This window comes from Trichechus manatus, unplaced genomic scaffold, assembly GCF_000243295.1.
Source record: "Trichechus manatus latirostris isolate Lorelei unplaced genomic scaffold, TriManLat1.0 scaffold00030, whole genome shotgun sequence".
Classification (NCBI taxonomy): Eukaryota; Metazoa; Chordata; class Mammalia; order Sirenia; family Trichechidae; genus Trichechus; species Trichechus manatus.
The window spans coordinates 17,410,411-17,436,175 of NW_004443966.1; the positions used below are offsets into that span (position 1 = coordinate 17,410,411).

Here is a 25,765-nt window from a genome sequence, read left to right on the forward strand (position 1 = left end):
TTTCTTTGGAGTTGTTTGCCTTTCTCTACTATGTATTCTTCCATTCAGCAAATATTTACTAAGTTCCTCCTATGTGATGAAGACTGTGCTGGCAGTGGAGCTGTCACGGTGAGGAAGCACCGGGTCTTTGCCCTTTGGGATCTTACAGTGTACTGGGAAACAAACAGTAATCAAATAATGCCCTTGATGGGTCTATTTACAGGCTGAGTTAAGTGCCTTGAAGGAAAGGATCTTACATCCCTGACAGCATGTGACAGAGGAGACAGGGCTGCACTGGGGTGTGGCGAAACTGCACTGGGGAAGCTGACATCTAGAGGATAAATAGGATTTGGGGTTGAGGGAGATTTCTGGCAAAGGGAACAGCATTGTGGAGGAAGCATGATGTACTAGATGAGCTGAAAGCAGACTGGGGAGTGGAGCACAGTGAGAAGAGGGACAGTGACACAAGATGAGCCTAGACTGTATCACCCAGGATCCTGGCCCCACTATTGTTTTTGGGGTGGAGATTCCCTAGAACCATAGACGTTGGAGGATTTCAAGCCATAGGAGGTGATCAACTCTGCATTCTGAAAAGATCACTCTGACTGAAAAGATGAAAAACAGGAAGACCAATTAGACTCAAGTGAAAGGTCTCTAGGGGACATAAGTGGTTTGCGATCAGCTGCTAACCTAAAAGTTGGCAGTACAAACCCACCCAGAGGCTCCGTGGAAGAAAGGCCTGGCAAACTACTTCTGTGAAGATTACAGCTAAGAAAACCCTATGGAGCAGTTCTATTCTGTAACACATGGGGCTGCCACAAGCTGGAATTGACTCCACTGCAACGGGTTTGGTGTGGGGGGAAGGGGGGGTGTTTGTTTGTTTTTAGTCCAAGTGAGATCTGATGGTAGCCTGGCCCTGGATTATGACAATGGATATGAGGAGAAGCAGATGGATTCAAGAAATATAGAGGAGCTAAAATAAAATTGGATGATGAATTGGATATAGGGGATAAGGAAGGGAGGTGGTGTCCAGGGTGATTCCTGGGTTTTTGATTATATGAATGGTGTAGCATTTACTGAGGTAAGAAACACTGAAAGAGGTCAGGGATGAGTTCAGTCTTAGACAAGATGTCCAAGTGAAGCTGTCAAGTAAGCAATTAGAAAAGTCTGGGTCCAGAGGAAATGTCTGGGCTGGAAACATAAATTTGGAAGTCATTGTCATATAGTAGTTGAAGCCATGGGCATAGATGACACTGCCCATGAAAGGAGTACAGTATCTGAAGCAGGTCTACTATCGATCCTCCAGGAACTCTAATACTTAATGGCTGAGTAGAGAAAGATGAGAAAAAAAAAGACAGATGGGTAGCCTGAGAGCAGGAGGAAAGCAAGCCAAGTACGGAGTCCCAGAAGCCAGTGGAAGAGTGTTTCAAACAGTATGGAGTGGTCAGTAAGACCAAATGTTGCTGAGACGTTTAGTAAGAGAAGGCCTGGAAAATGCCCACTGGATTTTGCAACGTGGTGGTCTTGGTGACATCACTGATCATTTTTTCAGTGGAATGATGGAAGCAGGCGCCAGATGGGAGATGGCTAAGGAATGAGTGGGAAGTGAGGAAAGGGGGACACTCTATGAACATTCTCAAGAAGTGTCATTTGTGATAGAGAATGGCCAAAATTTTAGGTGGCCATACCTGTTCTTCCCGGCCTCCATCCTTGACCCTTCTTTGTCACCCAATAAGCTGAATTGATTTTATAACTCAGTATTCAAAGTTCCACAGCTAAAGTCTCCTAGTAGCCATGGCAACCAACCAGCCAGGCAAGGCCATCTGCAGGGGAAGGCCACCAGGAGACTAGAGGCTCTTCCTCCTCTTCCTGCAGCTTTTGCCTCAGCAGGCCTGGTCTCTGGAAAGACCCATTGTAGAAACACGGCTGAAAATGGATTTAAGGGGGGAGAAAAGTGTTCTTATATTTTAGAGATACCTACTAAAAACTTTAAGGATGAAGAAAGTCTGGGGTTTGAAAAGTGAGACAAGATAAGCCATGAGTTGATGATTACTGAAGCTGGGTGATACGTACATGGAGGTTCATTATGCTGCTCTCACTACTTTTGTTTATGTATAAATTTTCCCATAATAAATTGTAAAATAATAAATTTTGGAATTCTGTGAAGTGAAGGTACAAAATGCCTGTGGCATCAGAGGGTCTGTATGCTACATGGCGCTTAAAACGGGATGTCTTCGGAACCAGATCAGCCATGGGCTTGTGGGTTTCAACGAGCCCAGTGTTTAGTGGCCAAATGTCTGCTCTCAGACACTGCCCTTTCTTCTCCCAGTAACCCTTACATCTTGTTGTTTCCCCTTCTTCTCCTCTCTTACCTCCCTCCTGAGTGTGGGGCTCCAAATCACATGTCACTTAACCATCGTCATGTACTTAAACAAGTTCCCTCATGTTGCTGAGCCACCTCTGAAAAATGGGGAAAATGACATCTGCTTAGCAATGTTGTTGTGAGAATTAATTCTGATGGTGTTTGTGAAAGCATCTAACACAGGTCGCAGCCTCAAATACCCACAGAAGACAGGAAGGTAATATAAATGAGTGACACTGCCCAGGTCAGAGAAAATCACATGGCCCTCTTGGTTTATCTCTAGCTTTGCCACTTTTCATAGAGACACAAGTAGAAGGAATTACAAGAAAATTTCTATTCTATAAGAAAAATAACAATGCAAGCATATAATAAATGGTAACTGAGGCTTAGCGTCAATGTTGGGAAGTAATAGGGAGTGGTGCAGACTGGGGCAAACTGGAGTATGCAGGCCCCATCTAAAGGCGCCATGAGGGAACGTGGAGCCAATGTTCACACGTCTTCCTGTTTTTCGAGAGAAACTAGGACTCTAAATTTTATGTGAAATCTCCTAATTGTTAAATTTGGTGTTAATTATTCTTTTAAAAAAAAAAATCACAAAGACCAAACTAAGCCCATCTTTGGGCCAAAATCAGCTCATGGGCTGCCAATATGCCACCTCTCACCTAGGTAATGGTATATAATGTAAATTAGTTTCCCTCCCCCGCCCCTTATCAGGCTCCTCTTTCTTCCCTCCCTTCCCACTTTCCAAATCCTTCTCTCCTACCCACCCCCACCCTTCATTTCTATGCCGAATCCAAGTGGTAGAAGGGATTGGAGTGGGTTGAAGATGTGATTACACATCAGGGGATGTGATCCAACTGCCTAATCGTACCCTGGTACCTAGATCAGTGCCTGGAGCATTGTGGAGGCCAAGGAGGAATTGATGAATGAATAAGCCGGCAACGGGGGGCGTAGATCAGTTTCTTGCGCATGTTCTGAGCTCACCCAAGGAACTGTCTCATTGTTCTCAACAGCCTTGCGAAGTCGTTCTGGTCGCTCCATCATCAACGGGAACTGGGCAATTGACCGGCCTGGGAAATACGAGGGCGGAGGGACGATGTTCACCTACAAGCGTCCAAATGAGATTTCGAGCACTGCAGGAGAGTCCTTTTTGGCGGAAGGTCCCACTAATGAGATCTTGGATGTCTATGTGAGTTTGGATGCTTCTAGACTGTTCTCTGGATTGTGTATCCTGCTGTTTCTAGGGATGATGCTTAGAAAAAATAGGCCGCAAACCATTGCCCATGCTCAATAAAATCACCTGAGCGGACCCTGTCTGAGGTGCCCCTTGAATGCTTGGCATCACTCTGTGCCATTTACCTCTGAATGTACCTAACCTCACAGAAGTTCTTAAACTCTACCGGATGCTTATTACTCTCAGAGTTTATTGACCCAGTAAAACCAATTTTACTTGTTGAACCAAATCAGAGGCAAAACATGGCCTTTATTTCGTGAGGGTTGGAGCTCCTCCATGCCCTTTCCTCCTAATGCTAATTTGGCGTGTTTTCTTTTCATGGCAAAAGAAGGCAAATGCCTAAAGCCAGCCAAGACTGCTCACAGTTGCCAGCCCTCTTTGAACTCTATTAAAGCAAATGAAGAAACGAGAACTCCAGAGTGTTCCAGATGACACAATAAAGCTTGGAGTAACAATTTAGAGGTTTACTAGAAGTTCCCAGCTTCGCAGAAAACACAACTTTGGTTTATTTTACAAGAAACTAAAATATTAAGGTGCCCTAGAGGTAAAAATGCTTCTTATTTTTTAAAGAAACCATTAGTATCCAGATCTTCTTAAAAGATTAGGAAATAAAAGGTGACAAGACATAAAAGCTCAGAATAACTTTGTGATGAAAAGAATGAGCTCACCCATAAATACACGTACTATCTCTGTCCCCAAAGCCATGCTAGTCCCCCTATATTTGTTGTGCCAGACTTCTATAAATATTATTAATTACATTGTCATTACCTCTCCAACTATTGAGTCACACGTTTATCCCTCTTAGGCTTAGTGGTTCATGGACTAGAAATTATAAAGGAAGCCTTGTTGTAGTTAATTTTGGATATATTTTTAGACTGTCCAGTTGGTTGACTCTGGCTAAATTTCTAATGGCATCAGGGAAAAACTCAGATTGTTAAAGACCCACTGTGGGTGGCCTAGGATATGGTGGCCAACAGTAATTTCATAAATAGGACGAGGTTTGCATTGCCAAGTGCTCAAGCAGAAGAAGCAAGGAGAGGGGAAGGAGGGTTTCCGGCCTTAGACCAAATGAGTGGTAGATTAGGGACAGGCAGCAGGAACCTGAGGTCACACCACTGCATACCCCAGGGGTTCTTTGCTGACCACCGACCATCCTCAACACCAACGACTTGGTATTCGTTCCTGGAATATAAGCAGCCCAGTGGGTCTCATGTCTGCCTGCCTTTGGGTAATTTATAGGCTGTCGGCCCCATTTCACAAGTCAGGTCCAAGATTATGGCATGAATGGAAAGAATAGACACTCTCAGGAGCCAAGCAGGACCCACCCATGCCGTAGTGACTCAGAGAGAGACTCGTCGCTAGTAAGGACCTAAGAGATGAGCTGTGATTCTAACTTCCTCCTTCTCCAGGTGAAGAAAGCAGAAGCAGTGGGATTAAGGGACTTGCTCCAGGTTACACAGCTGGTTAACAGGAGAGACGAATATATCACAGCTGTGACAGTGTCTCCTTGCCAGTCTGATAGTTACATCCAGATTCTCATTCTGTTGCTCCATTTAGCTACCACCCTGCTGCTACCAGGAAGTCTTAGGCCCAAGGGACCCTGACTCCTAGCAACCCCATGTGGGTGAGAATAGAACTTTCCTCCATAGGGTTTTCAATGGCTGATTTTTCTGAAGTAGATTGCCAGGGCTTTCTTCCAAGGCACTTCTGGGTGGACTCGACCTTCCGACCTTTTGTTTAGCAGCTGAGCTCAGTAACCATTTGCACCACCCAGAGATTCCTCACAGCCAATAACCCACTGCTGTCGTATCGATTCCAACCCACAGCAACCCTAAAGAACCGAGTAGAACTGCCCCATAGAGTTTCCAAGGCTATAAATCTTTATGGAAGCAGATTGCCACATCTTTCTCCCGCAGAGCAGCTAATAGGTTCGAACTGCCGACTTTTTGGTTAGCAGCCAAGCGCTTTAATCGCTGTACCACCAGGGCTTGTTTTCACAGCCAATTAAAAAAAAAAAACCAAACTCGTTGCTGTCGAGTTGATTCCGACTCATAGCCAACCTATAGGACAGAGTAGAACTCCCCCATAGTGTTTCTAAGGAGCAGCTGGTGGATACGAACTGCTGACCTTTTGGTTAGCAGCCAAGGTCTTAACAACTGGGCCACCAGAGCTCCTTCACAGCCAATAGGGAGGAGTCATTCTGCTGGGCCAAGCCTATTTTGCTTTTTTGTTTTTGTCTCAAACAGTGTTCAGCAATTTCCACAGCTCTATGCAGCTTCTTGCCTGCTGCCGTGTTTTTATCATTGGTTCATAAGAGAATACGATCTACGGAGACTTAACTCCCCTTACATCTGTTTTCCTGACTTCATCTCTGTTGTTCTGAGGCTTTCCATGGGTGAGAGGGAGGAGAGTCCCAGAGAGCCGACCAGGGAGAGGGTTGAGGAGAGACTTTCCTGAGCCAGCATCACAGGTCAAATGGTGGACTTTGAAGGAACCTGAAGGATGCCAAATAGTGCTGGTCCTTTGCATGAATCCATCTCACCACCTAGAGTTCAAACAGGTTCTTCTGTAGCGTAAACATGTTTATTTTGGACATTTCAAGAGCCCTGAGAAGATCTAAGCTCTTAATCTTCCCTAAGATAGCTGGGAGCCAACACAAAAGTTCTGCTACCGTCCTCCCTTCTTCCTATTTTAAATTTACAAAATCTTGACTTATCGCCTAGTCTTCTTCTGAATTTCTCAAGATTAAGTATTTGATTCTTCAAAAGCAAATCACAACAAGTCATCTAGAAATAACTTTTGTTTAATTTGTCACAGGTTCACTAATATTACTACAAGTGAATCAACCCACTCGTTTATAGATTTGAAAAAAACAAGAGTTACCGTCGAGTCAATTCCAACTCATAAGGACCCCATGTGCATCAGAGTAGAACTGTGCTCCATAAGGTTTTCAATGGCTGATTTTTTGGAAGTAGATCCCCAGACCTTTCTTTCAAGGTGCCTCCAGGTGGACTTGAACCTCCAAGCTTTCAGTTAACAGCTGAGCGTATTAACTGTTTACACCACCCATGGACTATTTATAGGAAATGCTACTTATACCATGAAACCAAAGCCAGCAGGAAAGAGGATTGTGGTGTGCTGAGTGCACTAACATTGACTTTTGTGTCCACAGATGATACACCAGCAGCCTAACCCAGGAGTCCACTACGAGTATGTCATCATGGGGACCAACGCCATCAGCCCACAGGTGCCACCTCACAGGAGACCAGGTGAAATCCCTTGTCATACTTCCAAGCACCCTGTGTCATTTCCTTTTAAAGCCCTTTCTCTTCTTCTGCGTCTGTCTCTCAGCCAACAAAGAGAAGACCCCCAGAAACATATTTCAAAGTCAATGGGCCTTGATATCAGGGGATGCTTCACCCTTTGAGCCTTCGCTGGTAAGAGTGTTTCATTCACCTGATTTGAACATGAAGTGAACATACTGGGTCTGTCTTTCCAGGTCAGCATTTTGAAATGTCTTATACTAGTCTCCTATTAGGAGCCCTGGTGGCACAATGATTAAGTGCTTGGCTGTTAACAGAAAGGTTGGCCATTCGAACCCACCCAGTGGCTCCATGGGAGAAAGACCTGGCGATCTGCTCCTGTAAAGATTACAGCCTCGAAGACCCTGTGGGGCATTTCTGCTCTGTCACATGGAGTTGACATGAGTCGGAATCGACTCAATGGCACCCAACAACAGCAGTCTCCTATTGCTGCTGTAACAAATTACCTCAACTTAGTGACTTAAAACAACACAGATTTATTGTGTTACAGTTCTAGAGGTCAGAGTTCAAAATGGGTTTCATTGGGCAGAAATCAAGGTGCTGGCAGGGCTGCACTCCCTCCGAGGCTCTAGGGGGGAACTGATTCCTTGCTTTTCCAGCTTCTAGAGGCTGCCTGCATTCCTTGGTTCATGGCCCCTGCCTCCATCTTCACGTCTCTCTCTGACTCTAACTCTCTTCTTTCATCATCGTATCTCTTTCTCTCTTTCTCTACCTCCTTCTTATAAGGGCTCTTGTGATTACATTGGGCTCACCCAGATAATCCAGCCTGATCTCCCCATCTCCAGATCTTTAACTTTAATGTTATCTGCAACATCCCTGTTGTCTTATAAGGTAATATTCACAGGTTCCAGGGATTAAAAGATGAACATCTTTGGGGGCCATTGTTCTGTCTACCATATGCCTTTTCTCGTGGATCACTCTTTACTTCTGTTAATAATACTGTGACCAATAGGGAAAGAGTAATGAGTTCCCATGTAACGATCCACCTTGGGCCTTCAGGGTGGGCCTTCAGGATGGGCTCTGCTTAGAGACAGCAGAGACACTTTTGCTTGGTTGCCGTTGCGTATGGAACATATTTTCCTACCAGATGACGATGGAGCCCACTGCTCAAGTGGGACTGTCTTTTTCTTTTTTTTTTTTCTTTAGAACTGGACGGTCATCCAATATGTTAATGGTAATAATAGCTGGCACACACTGAGTCATTGCATGTACCAGACACTGGACTGAGCACTCTATATAGATTGTTGTCAGGTGCCATCGAGTTGATTTCAACTCTTAGCGACCCCATGTGACAGGGTAGAACTGCCTTATAGGGTTTTCTAGTCTGTAATCTTTAGGACAGCAGATCTTCAGGTCTTTCTCCCATGGAGCTCCTGGGTAGGTTCAAACTGCCAACTTTTCTGTTAGCAGCCAAATGCTTAACCACCGCCCCTCCAGGTAACTCATTTAATTCTCACAACAGCGCTCCGAGAGAGGTACTATGATCAGCCTCACCTTAAAAGGAAGGAAGTGGAAGCTTCGCGAGATTAAGTTACTTGTCCAGGTCCTACATCTGGGCAGTGACCTCAGGCCAACCAGTATGACTTGTTATACTGCCCAGAGGTTTACCTGGTCTGATACCTGTCCTCATGGGTAAAAGGGCAGATACAAGACCTGGCCTGTCCCTCCTTCCTGGGCTGTGGACTGGATAACCTATGATCTGATTGTCATTGGTCGGGGAGGAGCCACCTGGCTGCCTGGAGAGAACAGCCAGGTGTGTCCCCAGCACACGAGGTGGGTAGGTAGCCAAACTCCAAGTCAACACAGTCAGCCCAACAGAGAATTTTTATGCCATTTCCAGGAGCAATAGACAGTCTGAGAAAGCAAGTTTAGGTGGCGAAATATTGGCATTTCTAGGGTCTGATGTTGACTTACGGGGCAATGGGACAGACTCTTTGAAATCAGGATGTCCTAGAAAATCTTGGATGACTGATAACAAACCTAATGGGTTCTCAGGTAAGGAGTAGCATGGAGGTTGTGGGATACACTGCTGGCCCAGGGCAGGCCAGGAAGGGGTCAGCTGTAAAAAGTTGGTGAGAGGTGGCATTCTGAAGCAAGCTCCATCCTCCTTGTCAACCGAGTCGGGAGGCCAGAGTTGGAATCTGTCTTTTGTGCTGTGCAACCTCAGGGAAGTCCGTGCCTTCTCTGAACACATTGGCCAGGCTACAAAATAGAACTAAGAAAACCAGCCTCAAAGGTTTTTGTTTTTGTTTGGAGTGGGGAGGCTGGGTTTTGAATAAATTAGGTGTCTATCCTAGCACAGTGCCTGGTACATACGAGGTACTTGGAAAAGTTAAAAAATGTTTTTGTCTAATAACATCCTGAGCCGTTTCCTTTCTGTCGATATGCCTGGCCTCGATTCTGTTTGTTCAGTTTGCATATAATGTTGTAAACCACACGGTGCTATAATGAGCCAGCTAAGTAAGAAAGCACTAAAGAATGAAGAAAGCTTGAGTAGTTTTAACTGTGTTCTACAGTAACTCTAGAATTTGCTGCCGCCTTTTATATTTTCTGTTAAAGTAATACATGCTTGAACAATATTCAAACAAAATAGAAATATGCAGAGTAAAAAGCAACTACCCCAATCCCGCTTCCCAGAGGAATCTCTCTTAATGGTGCCGTGGGGTTCTGCCCAGCCCCTTTCTATGCATATATGAACATATATGGGGCCAATTTGCATCTTTGACTCCAATCCCAAGTGTACAGGAAACATTGCATCTCATTATTTACCATAAGTCCACTTAAATCCAACTTCAACTGAGACCTTCTTTAAAAGTGGTAGAAAATTCAGTCTCAGTCGAGTTTAGGGGCTCCCCATACACACCCTAGGTATGAGCAAAGATCCCAGGGCCTTAGACAGGCCAAAACCTTGGATAGACTCATTCTCTGGTGGTTGGTCCATACTGGCTCCTCTGAGGTGCCCACAGGAGCAGCCTCATGCGACCTTAGGTTAGGGCTCTGCTTCTTCTAGTCCGCACTGGGGGCCTGGGAATGCTGGGAGAAGCTGGGAGTCAACCTCCCATCCCACCCTTGTATGGACTCCCCTTGGATGTTGCCTGGCGCAGGGAAGGCTCCCTGGTGCTCAGGAAACCCAAGACCTCAGACTCCTGCCGCTCCTCTGCCTGAGGAACACCTCTCCCTCTCAAAACGCACTTTGCACCTTTCCCTCGCCCTCCCTCCTCAGCCCCCTCTGCTGGGCCCTCTCAGAAACATCCGTGTTAGCTTCACTGACAGCTCAAGCTTTTACTGTACAACCAAGAGCTGTTGATATCAAGCGGACACTTGACAGCAGCTTGAGAGAGCTGTTGCCTTCTCTGCTACAAAAAATCCTGAGGCGAGAAAATCCAAGGGCTTGGCTCCTTGTTCTGACTCGGGGAGGACGGGAGGCTGAAGCACAAAGATAGAGAACAAAGCACAAACCAATATCTCAGAAAGTGTCCTGCCACATCTGTGCTTGTGTTTGTACGAATTGAATTCTACTGTGCTTTTTTTCCTTCACCGAGCACTGTATCAGAAACCCACCTCTGTGTCAGAAAATACAGACTTCCGGCATTCTTTTCAAAAATGTTATCGTATCCCATTCGCGTTTGTAGAATCATTTGTTTCAACCAGCGGTCCCTTCCAGTGTTTCGCTATTACAAGTAATGCTCAGTGGTCATCTTTGCACTTAAAGCTTTAAGTGAAAGATTGAGCATATCTATAAGATAAATTTCCTAGAAACTGAATGGCTAGGTCAAAGGATGTATGCACTTAAAATTTGGATCCAAAACCACCAAACCCATGGCCGTCAAGTCAATTTTGACTCCTAGTGACCCTATAGGACAGAGTAGAACTGCCCCATAGGGTTTCCAAGGCCGTAATCTTTATGGAAGCAGACGCCACATCTTTCTTCCTCTGAATGGCTAGTGAGTTCGAACTGTCAACTTTTCAGCGGTTTTTTTTAGCAGTTGAGTGCTTAACCACTGCACCACCAGGGTTCCTTAATTTGGATAGATATTGCCAAATTGCCCCCCAGAAGTTTGCCTCTGTTTGTGAGCTCACCTACAATGTATGAGACTACTGTTTCTTTGCGCTTTCAACAAGGGATTTAGGAATTGCAAGGTTTTCAGACTTGCTAGTTTTTATCCGTAGTTCTTTATGAGTGATGTTGAGCGTTTTCCGTGACTTCTGGCTGCTTGTATTTCTTTATATGTGTACGGCCTCTCTGTTGCCTGCTTTTTCTATTGAGATGATTATCTTTTTTCTTAATGATTTTAATAATGTTTTGAATATTAAGGAAATCGGTGTCTGCGTATTTTAGATATATGTGCTTATTTGCTGCAAATTGGAAATGGTCTCCCCATGCTACGTAATTTCTGATGTTGAAGCAATTTCCTCTTTACGACTCAGTGTCCAAGCTGATCTTGCTTCTCTGTGAACTTGTGCTTGCCTCTCCCTAGGGGAAGCCTTGAATGGTCAGCTGGCGCCAGAAGGTAGGAGCCAGGACGAGGGGGAAGAGAAAGAGAGGAGCGAGCAGAAGGAAGGTGTGCACGGCGAGGCACCTGAAGTATTCACCTCGGAATCAACCCAAACCTTCCCAGTCAGGCAGCCAGATAGGTTTTCTTCCCATCGGCCAGACAGTTTGGTGCCACCAGCACCACAGTCCCCGCGGAGAAGCCGGGATCACAACTGGAAGCAGCTGGGGACCACAGAATGCTCGACGACCTGCGGGAAAGGTGAGCTCGTGTGTGGTGCAGGAGGGTCCCTGCAGAGCCCCGGAGCATGTGTGGACCTGAGGGGCATGGAAGGCCCTCACCTCCATGACCTGACATGAGGTGGCTCATTAGTGTGACATATGCTCCTTTTTTTTTTTTAATCCAGGTATCCCAGCTATATTTTGTTTTATTGTTTTGTTTTATTGAGATACATACATATAACAAAGCATTGGCCAATTCAACATTTTTTACCTGCACAATTCAGTGAGATCGGTTACGTTCATCATGTTGTGCAACCATCACCACTATCCGTTTCCACATTTTTCCACCGCCATTAACAGAAACTCAGTGCCCCTAAGCAATGACGTCTTTTTCTCCCTCCCTCCCACTCCCAGTAGCCACTAATAAATGTTAGTCTCTATCCATTTGCCTGTTTCCTACAGGTGAGCTCATGCAATGTTTGTCCTTTTCTGTCTGACTTATTGCACTCAGCATGTCCTAGCAGGTAGCAGGACTTCATTTCTCTTTATGGCTGGATAATATTCCATTGCGTGTATGTACCACATCTTGTTTATTCACTCATCTATTGATGGACATTTAGGTTGTTCCCTCCTTTAGGCTATTGTGAACAGTGCTGTATTGAATATTGGTGTACACATATGCGCTGTAATAAGGACAGAATACACTCACATATTTCCATATCTAATAGTCTGTGTACAAGTCAATGCTACCAGGGTCTCAGGTCCTCGCTCGGTGTGGCTGTAGAGACACAAAATGGGTGAAAGCAAAAGAACCTTTATTTGGTTGGCCAAGCGAAGGCGCACACCAGGACTTGGGTCACCAAGATGGCTCCCTGAACAATAGTCAAAACAGCTTTTATTAGGGGCAAAAACTGAGGAAGGATCCTGGGGGGAAGGAGCAAGATTGTTGATTGGTCTGGCCCACAAAGGCGTCCCCGGGGTGGTTCCGTCGTCTGCTCTCACTCAGTCCAAAAGGGGGAGGGGGGAGTCTCTCAAACCAGATCTTAGGCTCGGACCCTTCACCTCTGAAAATCTTCCCCCAATCTTGGGCTGCCAAAGTTTGGTTCCATCCAGCGGGAGAGAAGTTCCAGGGTCACCAAGAGGATAGGGTTGATGGTTCTGCGCATGTCAGGGCATCCTGATGGGATCTTAACTGGGCCTGTGGTCTGCGACCCCAGCCTCTTGTTTTTCTTTACCGTGGGCAGGAAGTTGACTGACTGCCTAAAAAACATCTGGAGAAACCAGTTAGAAGGGGAGGTGGCTCATGCTACTCTACTTATAAACCAGGCGTTGGTAATGGTGCCCGGAGGCTGTCGGCCTCGTCAAAGTTATGGAGGATTTACACAAATGCTAGTTGAAACTCATCCTCAAATCTAAGGATTTGAGAAAAACTATGTTTTGGGGCTTGGAGTGTTACTTAGTTAATTAGCTTTATATTCATTAACACTCACAACTCCCTTTCATGCTCCCTCAGTGTCTTAGTTATCCGGTGCTGCTATAACAGAAGTACCACTAGTGGATGGTTTTAACTAACAGAAATTTATTCTCTCACAGTTTAGGAGGCTAGAAGTCTGAATTCAGGGCACTAGCTCTAGGGGAAGGCTTTCTTTCTCTGTCAGCTCTGGGGGAAGGTCCTTGTCATCAGTCTTCCCCTGGTCAAGGAACTTCTCAGCACAGGAACCCTGCGTCCAAAGGACACGCTCCAGTCTTGGCTCTTCTTTCTTGGTGGTAATGAGATCCTTCTCCTCTCGGCTCACTTCTCTCTTTTATGTCTCAAAAGAGATTAACTCAAGATGCAGCCTAATCCTGTAGATAGAGTACTGCCTCATTGACATAATTGCCTCTAACCCTGCCTCATTAACATTATAGAGGTTAGGATTTACACATAGGATAATCACATCAGATCACAAAATGGTGGACAACCAGACAATATTGGGAATCATGGCCTAGCCAAGTTGACACACATTTTTGGCGGTACACAATACAATCCCTAACACCTAGTAAAATCTCAATCCTGGATTCGTCCCATTATCTTAGCCCAATCAACCTAAAGCCACCAGGGACGAACCTCTAGTCCAACAAAGTCAGGTTTATTAACTCATTGCAACAAGGGAGAACACACACCAGAGGAACCATGGGCTCTCTCCAAACAAAGGAAAACAGTTATTATAGGATTTGGGAGAAGGGTAGAGTTTAAGTGAAATTTAAGGGAAGCCATAGTTTGATGGATTTAAAGCAAAGCAGGACTATGTGTAAAAAAAATAAAAATAAAAAAATAGCCCGTTGCCGTCGAGTCAATTCTGACTGATAGCGACCCTATGGAACAGAGTAGAACTGCCCCATATGATTTCCAAGGAGTGGCTGGTAGATTCGAACTACTGACCCTTTGGTTAGCAGCTGAACTCTTAATATCAGTTCTGGACTGCAAAGTGGACCCAGGGTCCTTTTTCCTTCAACACTCCAAAGTTAAGATAGATGCAGAATGTGGGGTCTAGAAACCCCTTAACTGAACTTCTGCACCTGGGTTGGTAATGGATGTTGCCATCTCTGTTTCAAAGAAACTTCGGTCCTCAGGTGTGCATGGGATGTCTTCTCTGTATGTAATTTCGAACAGCAAAACTGCTGATAGCCTATGGTTTTAGAGAACAAGGTTTCTCAGTTGAGTACAAAAACAATGGTCACTCAGAGAAGGGAGGTCATTACGACGCTATCCAGCTGCAGTGTGTCCTTGGGAGAAAATTTGTTTCTGTTAACCTTGTAGCTACCTTATTTGTGTCTGTTACCCCAGTCTGATGAAGGGCTAAGCAGACTGTTACTTTCCCAGTTTGAGTTTATTTTTACGTTCTCATCACAGTCCAGCTTCTCTATCTTCCCGGGCTGCTGAGCACTGCTAGCCAGAAGGACACAACTTTGCACATTGATGCCACTCAGTTCCTCCTTCTCCAACCTCAGGCAGCCGTCAGGCAGCCCTCAGGATCCCCCATAATCCTTTCTCTTCTTTCTCAGCACCTTCCGCTCCCATCTTCCTCCTTCCAACCTTCACAGCTCTCCTCAAGACCCCTACCCATCCACACTCACTCTCAGCAAAAGACTTCACCTCCTAATTAATGAGGACATAGAGGTGGTTGCTTCAACACACACTTATACAGACATATTCACGTTAATAGCCAGCCTCCCTCTCCTCTCCATTCTGGGAGGAGACGCAATCTTTCCACATACAGTTCTTGGCCAACCTTTGCACCTTTGCTCTGGGTACACTCCGCCCTTCCCCCCACCTCCACAGGGCCCCTCAGGTGCCTGCCCCAGTGATAGTCCTCTCACATCTTCTACTGGTCTTCTCTCTCCACCAGCTCCTTCCCTCGGCTCATGAACATGTTCAAGTCGTTCCCTTCCTAATTTCTTTTAGTGTCTTCATCCTGCAGCCCCTTGCAGCCCCTGCCCTCTCTCTCTCCTAACCGCCCCCTTTCTTTGTCCCCATTTTGCTGTCAGCCCACTGCAGTCGGGTTTCTGCTCCTTCCACACCACCGAAACCATTCCAGTCACGGATGGCTCCCTGTTGCAGAATCCAGTGAACACTTCTAGGCTGTATCTTATTAGACCTTTCTGTGACATTTGACACTACTGCCCCATACTGCTTCCAGAAATTCCCTAATTAGGAACGCTAATTCTGTAAGAGCACACTCTCACCCCTCAGACCTTTCATATCCCTGGGGGGCGCAAGTGGTTTGCACTTAACTATTACCTAAAGGTTGGCTGTTTGAACCCAACCAGCGGTACCACGGAAGAAATGCCTGACGATCTGCTTTTGTTAAGATTACAGCCAAGAAAATCCTATGGATCTCAGTTCTACTCTGTAACACGTGAGGTTGCCAGGAGTCAAGGTCAACTCGGTGGCAATCGGTTTGGTTTTCTTGTTCGTTTGCTTCCTCTGCGAGGGCCTCACGAGGTCATTCGGTGGGATTTTTGTACTTGGATCATTGATTTGATCTCTCTGCATTTTCCCCTTGGAGAAAGCTCATCCCTTCTCATTATTTTAACTGTCATCTCTTGGCCCTGATCTCTCGTGAGATATCCAAATCATATATTCAACCACTGCCTTTAACTGTGTAGTTGAAGGTTCAAAGACACCTCAAAGTCAGTATGTCCCAAAGTGAACTTAGCAGACTCAGCTCCTCTGCCCGACGAGAAGTCTGCTTGGCTTCCTGGATCCCCTGGTCAGCGGCCCCATGGCACAGCGCCCTCTGTGGCCTCACCTCTTACTAAATGAGTGGAGAGCCTGGCTCCTTCTGTCTCTCCCTCTTGCCCTCCCTTCTTCGGGCAGCAGGAGTCCAGCCTTGCCTCCTGAAGTCCACCCTCACAGTCTGCCAGGGATTCATCTGAGATGCACATCTGCCCCCGTCACTGCCCTGCCATGCCGTGTCTGTAGGCTACAGAATCAACTCCAGCAAAGCCCTGCTGACCCTGCCCCCTCTCTGGCCCCATTGCCCTCCACTCCCCTTGCATCTTATGCTCTAGGAACACTTCCTTGCTTACAGTCACCCCCAGACGCTCTGCAATGCACCGCACCCCCAGACATTTGCTCATGCTGCTCGACTGCCAGGAACGCCCTTGCTCCTTTTCTTCCCCCAGCTGGTTCTCTCTTATCCGTTCAGCTCCTCCATCAACCCCTCCAGCATATTTCTCTAGACTCCCAGACTGGACCGAGTACCCCCTCTACTTATTAGAGGTACAAGGCAAGCCAGAGGCTCGGCGTCTCAAGGCCCCCTTGATTATAGATGCAGAAGTCTTCACGTATCTCCAGCATCTTATTTTTTCACACCTCTGAGCTGCTTCTTCGTAACATGATACAAATGCCCTTCAGCACAGTGTTCACGTTCCTAAATCACGTGGGAGTTTCCACACGTGTGTTATTCCAGGTGAACTCCACACCAGCTTGTGAGGCAGCAGGACAAAGATCTCACCTCCTATTGACAGATGGGGAAACTAGTGCTCAGAGCGCTGCTTCTCTCCTACGAGCTTGGAACCACCAGGCGGCAGAGGCAGGGCTGGAACGCAGGTCTCCTCTCCTCTCTGCCCCGTCCATGCTAGGTGCTCCTTCCCCTTTAATGAGCACCTATGGTGTGTCCAAGGAGCCCTGGTTGCACAGTGGTTAAGCTCTCAGCTACTAACCGAAAGGTCAGTGGTTTGAACCCCAAGCCGCTCTGCTGGAGGAAGACGTGGCAGTCTGCTTCCGTAAAGATTTACAGCCTTGGAAACCCTATAGAGCAGTTCTCCTCTGTCCTGTAGGGTAGCTATGAGTCAGAATCGACTCGGTGGCAACGGGTTTATGATGTGTCCAGTGTCCCTGGGTGGCACAAATGGTTAACGCACTCAGCTCCTAACCAAAAAATCGGAGGGTCAAGTCCACCCTGCAATGCCATGGAAGAAAGGCCTGGAGATCTACTTCTGAAAATCAGCCACTGAAAACCCCATGGAGCACAGCTCTACTCTGACATACATGGGGTGCCATAACTCAGAGCTGGTTTGGTTTGGTTTTGGTGTAAAGTGTCCACACTGTGTGTCACAGGTTGTGTTCTCCAGAACAGACATGAAGATGGAATTCAGGGTGCAGGATGGACATTAGGAATCAGCATTTGGGAAAGGAAGACAGAGGAAGCCCATCTGGCAGAGAGAAAAGTCAGACCCAAATGCTAGCCCAACAAAATTTACGCCAGCCCAGGGCAGAGCTGTATAGTGAATAGCGCCCACCAGAGTGTCCCACATCAGGCCAAGATGGCCAGCCCTTCATGTCCCTACCTTGCACAGGCCCCAGGTGTGGGCTGACTCCAGACGGGCGTCACCTCAGATGAGGCAGTTCCCTGCAGCTGAGGCAGCCCTGAAGGAGCTAACAGCTGGTGGCCACCTGCTGACCACACTCCCTGCAGCTGGGCAGAGTCCTCCCTTGATGGGGGTCTGGGTGGCCCATGTCCATGGCCATCACATTGTGCTTGATGCTAAGGACACTCCCATGAACTGTATAACTGTAGTGTCCTTCAGTATATATGGTGATAGCCTCCTTTTTGTAGCAAAGTCCTGTCTGTGCCTCTAAGCCAACTGTTCTTCCAGGGCGGGTACTATAGAAACAAAGACTGTGTCCTCAAGGGAGTTTCTCTAAGCTGGGAAACTGATGTGATGCCAGAGTATTGGTTTGGGGTTTTTTCTTTTGTTTTTTTTTTTTTGTTTGTTTTTTGTTTGTTTTTTTTTTTTTTTGAGACTTGTGTTTGAGGGCATAAAATTTAGAACCTTTGACTGCCATAATTAGCACACGGAAAAAAATCTTTCAAAACTGCTTCTGAAACTTATCTTTTTCATAAGAGCTTTGGCTTAGAAGCTATTGAGAATAGAATTTAGGTCTTTGGTGCCTCTAAGGGGCTGCAGCTCTTCTTGCTTGGGGCTTTGGCAAGTTCCAGAATGACCTGATAACCAGAGTGCTGATTTATGGAGGTTTTATTGTGTGTGTTTAATACATGTGCAAAGACTGTGGACTGGAGACTCGTTGGACCAACTTCTTTTATATAAGCTTTGTGAGAGAAATTAAATACCTTTAGAATGTGTCTTGACAGAGGCAGAAAGCTTGAGGTAATCATGTGTTGAGGCCAAAATCATTTTAGTGAGAACATGGCTGAGGCGCGATAGAGGTAAGCAGTATGAAGCATGATTTATATAGAAATCCAAGATCAAACTGTATTACGACCGAAATATTCCACTATTTAGTGGTGACGTGATGCCTATTAAAGGAACCAGATACACTCAACCCTAGGCAAAAGCAAGGGAAAGTCATTAAAAGGATGAAAACTCTCGTCACGTAAGTTTACATCCCAGGTGGCAGGTGAAGATTCTCTTCCATTTCACGCCTTTAATGGTAGCCTGGGTCCAGTCTTTCCAGCAGGGTGAGACGTAGCCCTGTCCAGAGACCACACGGTGTTGCAGATTGGATGTAATGGGACAAGGAAAACAGCATGTGCCACTTGTCAGCCTACCTTTCATGATGCTCACAAGGTCCTGTGTTCACTGCACACACACACACACACACACAGACACACACATACACAAATAGTTGCCATCAAGTGGATTCCAATTCATGGCGACACCATATGTGTCAGAGTAGAACTGTGCTTCATAAGGTTTTCAATGTCTGTGACCTTTTCAGAAGCATATCGCCAGGCCTTTCTTCCAAGGCTCCTCTGGGTGAAGTCGAACCTACAACCTTTGGGTTCGTAGCCAAGCACTTAACCATTTGTACTACCCAGGAGACCCTTGTTCATTGCTCAGATGACATTTACTCATCCAGGAGGTCATACAAAAGGTCTCTATCTATTCTGTACCAGCCATAAATGGAGAGACACCCATATCCAAAGGTTTCAGTTATTTTGCCCCACTTCCACCCAAATCTGTGTGATTCACACTAATGTAAAAAGCTGCCTTCCTTACCATTTGCTGATATCTGGTCTGCAAACTCCTGCTTACACTCCAGCATCTAGTTCAGATACCATCTGTTCTGTGAAGTCCTAGGGAAGTCCCCTAACCCATCTTTCTCTGTGAATCCTAACCCCTTCTCTCTTCCATGTGACATAAACCATATTTACAAATGGCAGCAGCCCAGGGACTCCCCTTCTTTGCTCCCTCTAAGATTTGCTGCCAGGCAGCAAGGGTGTCAGATGTTCAGGGTAGGTGAGGCATTGTGGATGCACACAACGTTTAGATCATCTCATGACAAACTGGGACCAAAGTCAGCAGGAGCAACAAGTGTGCCACGACCAAGAACTTCCAAGCCTACTAGCGGTGTCCAATTCTTTATGCACAACCCAAATCAATTCCCCTGTGATTTTATCATTTGTCCCAGCACAAACCCTCTCCCAGACTCTTCCTCTGAGTAGAGCTAACCAGGCCACACATTCCTATGCCTCTAAGGTTAAAATTTCTCTTTTTGGAAATGCTGTCATAATATCTTCACCACCAGGAGGCGCCCTGTTGCAAGGCATCCAAGAGCGGCTGATGCTCAGCCCAGACCTCTGTGTACCTGGTCAAACTCTGTGCTTGGCTTGGTTGATTGCTGGAGTTCCAGGACTGGAATTATCAATTTTTTTCTTGCTTCTTATTTAGTCTCTCCTCCATAACATCTCACTGACCTCTACACTTTTCGCTGAACTCACCGACTTCCCTCATTTTCTTTCCACTCTCTGCCATACAGTTCCCTCCTGCAACGTAACATACTTGTGTTTCAATCAGCGTGCCAACACGTAACCCAACTGAACTGATCCCAGACTTTTTTTTTTCCTGCTGCCTGAACCCCAGCCAGCACCTGATCTCACCGCCCCATTCTTGCTTGCTCCCAATGAGAGGAATAACTGAGTCGCATGCAAGGACCCTGAAGTGGTGCCCAGGTGCCATTTTAAGTGACAGTCTCCCCTTCTGCAGAAATTAAAACTGACCCAAAGAAAGAAAGAAATTGTGGCCATGGAGTCGATAATGATAGTTCTGGTGTTTTCTCACCGTCAGAGAGAGAGCCTTTGCGTTCATTTTCTTGTCTATATGTGGGGGCTGGACCATGGACAGGTGCGCTGTAAAGCCAACAAAAGGGTGGGGGAAGGCAAGCAATGGCCGTAGGCCAAAGCCACCCCAAGCAGGAGCCACCTTTCCAAGGCAAGAGCATTCCTATAGTAATTGGTTAGCCTTTCAACTAAAAATATTGAATTTCTCCCTTATCTGAGTGACAGGTGTCACAGGTTGGGCAGGAGCCACCTGTAGAGAACAGCCTGGTGTGTCCCCAGCACACGAGGTGGGTGGGTAGCCAAACTCCAAGTCAGCACAGTGAGCCCAAAAGAATTTTTATGCCATTTCCAGGAGCAATAGACAGTCTGAGAAAGCAAGTTTAGGTGGTGTCTTAGTCACCTAGGGCTGCTGTAACAGAACTAGCACAAGTGGATGGCTTTAACAAAGAGAAATTTATTTTCTCACAGTCTAGTAGGCTACAAGTCCAAATCCAGGGCGTCAGCTCCAGGGAAGGACTTTCTCTCTCTGTTGGCTCTAGAGGAAGGTTCTCGTGGTCATCAATCCTCCCCCGGACTAGGAGCTTCTCTGCACAGGAAGCTCGGGTCCAAAAGACGTGCTCTGCTCCTGGCACTGGTTTCTTGGTGATATGAGGTCCCCCTGTCTCTCTGCTCACTTCTCTCTTTTATATCTCAAGAGATTGCCTCAGGACACAATCCAATCTTGTAGACTGAGTCCTGCCTCACTAACACAACTGCCTCCCATCCTCCCTCATTAACATCATAGAGGCAGGACTCACAATACATAGGAAAATCACACAATACCCGGAATCATGGCCCAGCCAACTTGATCATACACGTTTGTGGGGGGACATAATTCAATCCATGACAGGTGGTGACTGTCTGTTGCTGACTTATAGGGCAATTGGACAGACTGTTTGAAATCAGAATGTCCTAGAAAACCTTGGATGATTGGGAATAGGCTTAATAGGTTCTCAAGTAAGAAGGATGGAGGTTCCGGGGTAGGCTGCTGGGACAGTAGTTTCTTTTGCTCTCCTGTCCATACACTTGTAAGTGGAAAAGTTAAGCCCACATTGTCTGGAGGGAAAGGAATAGGCTAAATAATAGGATCTGTACTTAATCCCTTAACAGCTGGTTCCCAAGCGCGTACACTGCAAGCCGTAAACTGAGTCTAATTCATCTGTATAACTCAGCACAATGCTTTGTGCATATTGTGGCTTAATGTTTGTTGGGTTTAATTTAAAATCTCTTAATGCAAACAGATATGTAGCTGGACAGAATTTAATTCCATAAGAGGTTTGGCTTCCCATTAGTTTTACAGTCAGTGCTGCTTTTTACTCAGCTACTAATTATGCTTAATTGGAACAGTATTTTTAGATAATGATCTCAAGTTATAGCTACACTGTAAATTTTTACTGCAAAAGTAATTTAGACAAATGATTGTTCCAGCTTCAGAACTGTCTTACACTGTCAAGTTTCCTACAAGAACTACTCCCTTGCTGGGTGTGTCACACAAGATTGGTTTAAAGAAGCACTGAGATACTTTTTATGACATTTATGTTAAAAAGTTAGCCCTCGAGTTACAATTAAAATTGCAGCAAGTTGGAGGTTCAGAAGATATAAAAGCCTGGCCAATTGTTAACAGATAAAACAGAGATGTAGAATAAATGATAGTGTTCTGCCGACCTGGAATTGTGTACTGGCCTGAACTCTGGGATAGAGGGTTTTTTTGTGAAGAAGCATCTTACTCTTGAGATGGTTGGGTTGCACCTTCAGCAGGCTACATTTCTCACTTAATAAACATCCACTGTTAATATATCAGAGCCCTAGGGGTGCAGTGGGTAGGTGTTTGGCTGTAACCAAAATGTCAGCAGTTCAAATCCACTAGCTGCTCCTTGGGAACCCTATGGGTCAGCTCTGTTCTGTCCTGTAGGGTCGCTATGAGTCAGAATTGAATGGGTTTGTTAATATTCAGTGCTGCCACCAGGTGGCAGCAGAGAAACATTAACTTTGAATCCTTTTTCTTATTTTTGAATTGAGAGCTAGAAATTCTCCTTAACAAATTCTGGCTTTTTACCCAAAATAGATTTCTCTTTATTAAGTCAATGATACTAGGTTGTGTATTAAAAAAAAATCGTAGGAAGTTTGTATGAGTTTTGTTAGTCAAGTAGTAAAAACATATTAAATCTCTGATAAATATTCATTCAACAAGCTTTTATTTAGCGCCTGGTACTACTGTAGGGAGCCCTGATGGTGCAGTGGTTAAGAGCTTGGCTGCTAACCGAAAGGTTGGCAGTTCGAATCCATCAGCTGCCCCTTGAAAACCCTGTGGAACAGCGTAGGGTTTCTATGAGTCGGAATCAACTCGACAGCGACAGGTTGGGTTTTTGGTTCACTACTGTAGGGACTGGGTTACAGGGATGAACAGGAGCTAGTCCTGTCTCTGAGACGCTCACAGTCTCATGGGAAGCAGACGTATAATCAAATAATTAAAATACCGTTGAATCAGTCCTTTATTAAAGGAATGTGTAAAATGCTTTGGGGGGGAGGGCAGCTAAATCAGCGGCTCTTCTAGCCTGTCTTGACTCTTCTTACGTCTCTGCTTCAACCTACCTGGATGCCCCCTGTCTCTCACACATGCCCGGCACTCCCAATTCAGTGTGTCAGGCACTTTTGTCCAGTTCAGTGACCTGGACAGCCCCCTACATGAAAACACACGTGCACACACTTACCCAAACTGAGCCTTTCCCAGCTTGACCCATCTAGGACCCTTTCTCTTTGATGCCTCCAGAGAACCCCTGAGCAGTCACTATTTGTGTTCATTGTACAGTCACTCCCCTGTTATCTTGAACTGTTATGAAGATTGTTTTTATCTGCCTTTGAACACGTTCAGACCATGTCCACAGTGGAGTCTAAGCTCTTTGAGGGCAGGAACTGTGTCTCACCCAGCAAAGCTACAAAGATGTGTAGCAGATGTGAGCACCCGAATGAAGGAGGGAGCATGCGTGTGAGTTCTCCTCCCTGTCTCTGTGCCTGTCTTCACCAGCACTTGGCTGGGTGAGAACACCAGCACCCGAAGTCCCTTCTCTGCATCTCCACCCGTAGAGCCCACCCCTCGCGTGTGGGGCTATCCTCAGACGTTCTCCTTGTCGTTGCAGGATCTCAGTACCCTGTTTTCCGCTGTGTGAACAGAAACACTCACAAAGAGGTCCCTGAGAGCTACTGTGACTCCAGCATGAAGCCGACCCCCGAGGAGGAGCCATGCAACATCTTCCCTTGCCCAGCCTTGTAAGACAAACTCTGTTTAAGTCACCTTCTATCAGGTCACACTGCTTGCTTGTGGATAGGACCTTAGTTGCCAATTGGATCTTTTTTATTTTTATTTTTTTCAGTTTTTTTAATAGACTTGATTTTTTTTTTTAGCAGTTTTAGGTTTACAGAAAAGTTGTAGGTAAAGTACAGAGTTCTCACACACCCACTCTCCCCCACACACTGTTTCTCCTGTGAGCTTGCATTCTTGTGGTCCGTTTGTTAAACTTGATGAGTCAGTATTGGCACATTATTATTCACTGAAGTCCATAGTTTACATTAGGGGTCACGCTTTGTGTCTATAGTCCTGTGAGTTTTGACAAATGCCACCATTACAGTATCACGTAGACTATTCACTCCCTAAAAATGCCCTATGCTCCACCGATTCATCCATCCCCCCTGCCCTAATCTAATTTTTAAATCGGTCTAAATCTGAGTGGGAAACTTAGCACTTTGTCTATGCCTAAAATGCCGTCTGTTTAACAAATGTCCCTGTCTTTCTGAATGGACACAGGAGCTAGTAGCCTTTAGCAGATCAGCCCACTCTCAGGAAGCCCATCCTTTGATAAATTGGAATGATTAGGTTTTAGCCTGATAAGAAAAACAAAGAGGGAAGGACAGAATTATAATCTGGTGGGGTCAGTGTTGTAGGTGAGCTGAGCATATAGAGAGAATAATAAAAGTCGCAAATGCATCTCCCTGCAGAAGTCAGGAGAAGTTTCACAGGGGAGGTCTTGGGCTGGTTATTGAATGAAAAACAGGAGACTTCTAGAAGAACAGGGGAAAAGGGCACTAAAAGGGACCAAAACAGAATTCTCAAAGTAATAAAAACATCAGCCTCATCCAAACACATAGTGAACATGTGCCAATGTCTTATTTAACTAACGACAAAGCAGGATGACAAAGGGGAATATGTGAAATGATGTGTAAGTAGTTAATGAAAAATAAAGAACGCTAGAAGATTTCTAAGTTCGTTCCAAAACGAGTTAATGTTCTACAGGGCAATAAAGCTAATCTTTGAGGTTATTTTTTCTACCGGGTAAAGATCATTTGCCCCTTCTCAGTTTTCTGTAATTTTACCATCTGGGCAGGCCCTCATCAAAAGCAAATAAAATATGGAACAAAGTTACATTCTGTTGAAGAATCAGAGGACCCTGAGGTGGCTTTGAAGCAAGACTCTAGTCTGATGATCACCCATCATGATTCCGATGATTCTGTGTAAATTGTCTAGGTCTCACGCTCTCTTCCTGTTGATCGAAGGTAATCTCTCGCTCTTGCTCTCATTCCTGAGCTAGCTGGGACATCGGGGAATGGTCCGAGTGCAGCAAAACCTGTGGCCTGGGAATGCAGCATCGCCAGGTCCTGTGCCGCCAGGTGTACGCCAACCGCAGCCTGACAGTGCAGCCCTACCGCTGCCAGCACCTGGAGAAGCCCGAGACCACCAGCACCTGCCAGCTCAAGATCTGCAGCGAGTGGCAGATCCGCACCGACTGGACCTCGGTACGGCAGGGCCAGACAGCTCGCTCTGGAAGCTGAGCCCTGCTCCAAGACCCACCACCGTGCTCCCACCTTCCCTCACCAAGACCTGAGATGGGCTAAGTTCTCCAGGAGGGAGCTCATCCCATGGGGCTCAGGACGGCCTGTTTTGCAAACCATGGGATGTGTCCATAGCTCAGCAGTCCTAGCACAAGACTTTTTGCTGTGGTTTCTGATCAATCCACTTGCTGGGCTCCTACCCTCGTGTGTCTCACCTGTACAGCCCATGCCCTTGGCAAGTTTTCTAAATCCTGGCTACTCAAAGCATGGTCCACAGACCAGCAGCATCAGCTGAGGAACTTGTTAGATGTGCAGCATCTCAGACCCACCGAGCATTTTAACCTGATTCCTGAATATTCATGTATGTGCATGGAGGTTTGAGAGGCCTGCTCTAAAACACTGCTTTACAACTTTTAATGGCTCCCCGTTGCCCACCTCAACAGTAGAATATGGCCTCTGAGGAACTTCCTAGTCTGTCTCCAACATCCCTTCCTCAGGATGTTTATTTCTTACTGTTCCCCACATCCTCAGTCCCAGACACCCCGCACCTTTCATGCTTCCCTGCCCTTGTTGATGCTGTTCCCGCTACTTGTCCCTAGCGTTTCCTTCTGGTGAGCTCCTATTCAGCCTTCAAGGCCCATCTCAGGAGCTCCTGCCCCTTGTGAAGGCCCTGAAGAGTGAGTCACCCCCCGCCCCGTTGCCCCCCCCGCCTCCTTTTGC

At 46.1% G+C, this 25,765-nt stretch overlaps 1 protein-coding gene across 2 annotated transcripts in view; it reads left to right on the top strand.

The window, feature by feature from the left end:
* Positions 1-25,765, top strand: part of THSD4 (thrombospondin type 1 domain containing 4) — a 677,983-nt gene that overhangs the window by 620,776 nt on the left and 31,442 nt on the right. For both annotated transcript variants that reach the window (XM_004374710.2, XM_012555081.1), the window contains 5 exons: positions 3,355-3,530; positions 6,748-6,844; positions 11,377-11,652; positions 23,359-23,488; positions 24,805-25,009. In XM_004374710.2, the coding sequence (XP_004374767.1) occupies positions 3,355-3,530; positions 6,748-6,844; positions 11,377-11,652; positions 23,359-23,488; positions 24,805-25,009 (884 nt within the window). The remainder of the gene's footprint in view (positions 1-3,354; positions 3,531-6,747; positions 6,845-11,376; positions 11,653-23,358; positions 23,489-24,804; positions 25,010-25,765) is intronic.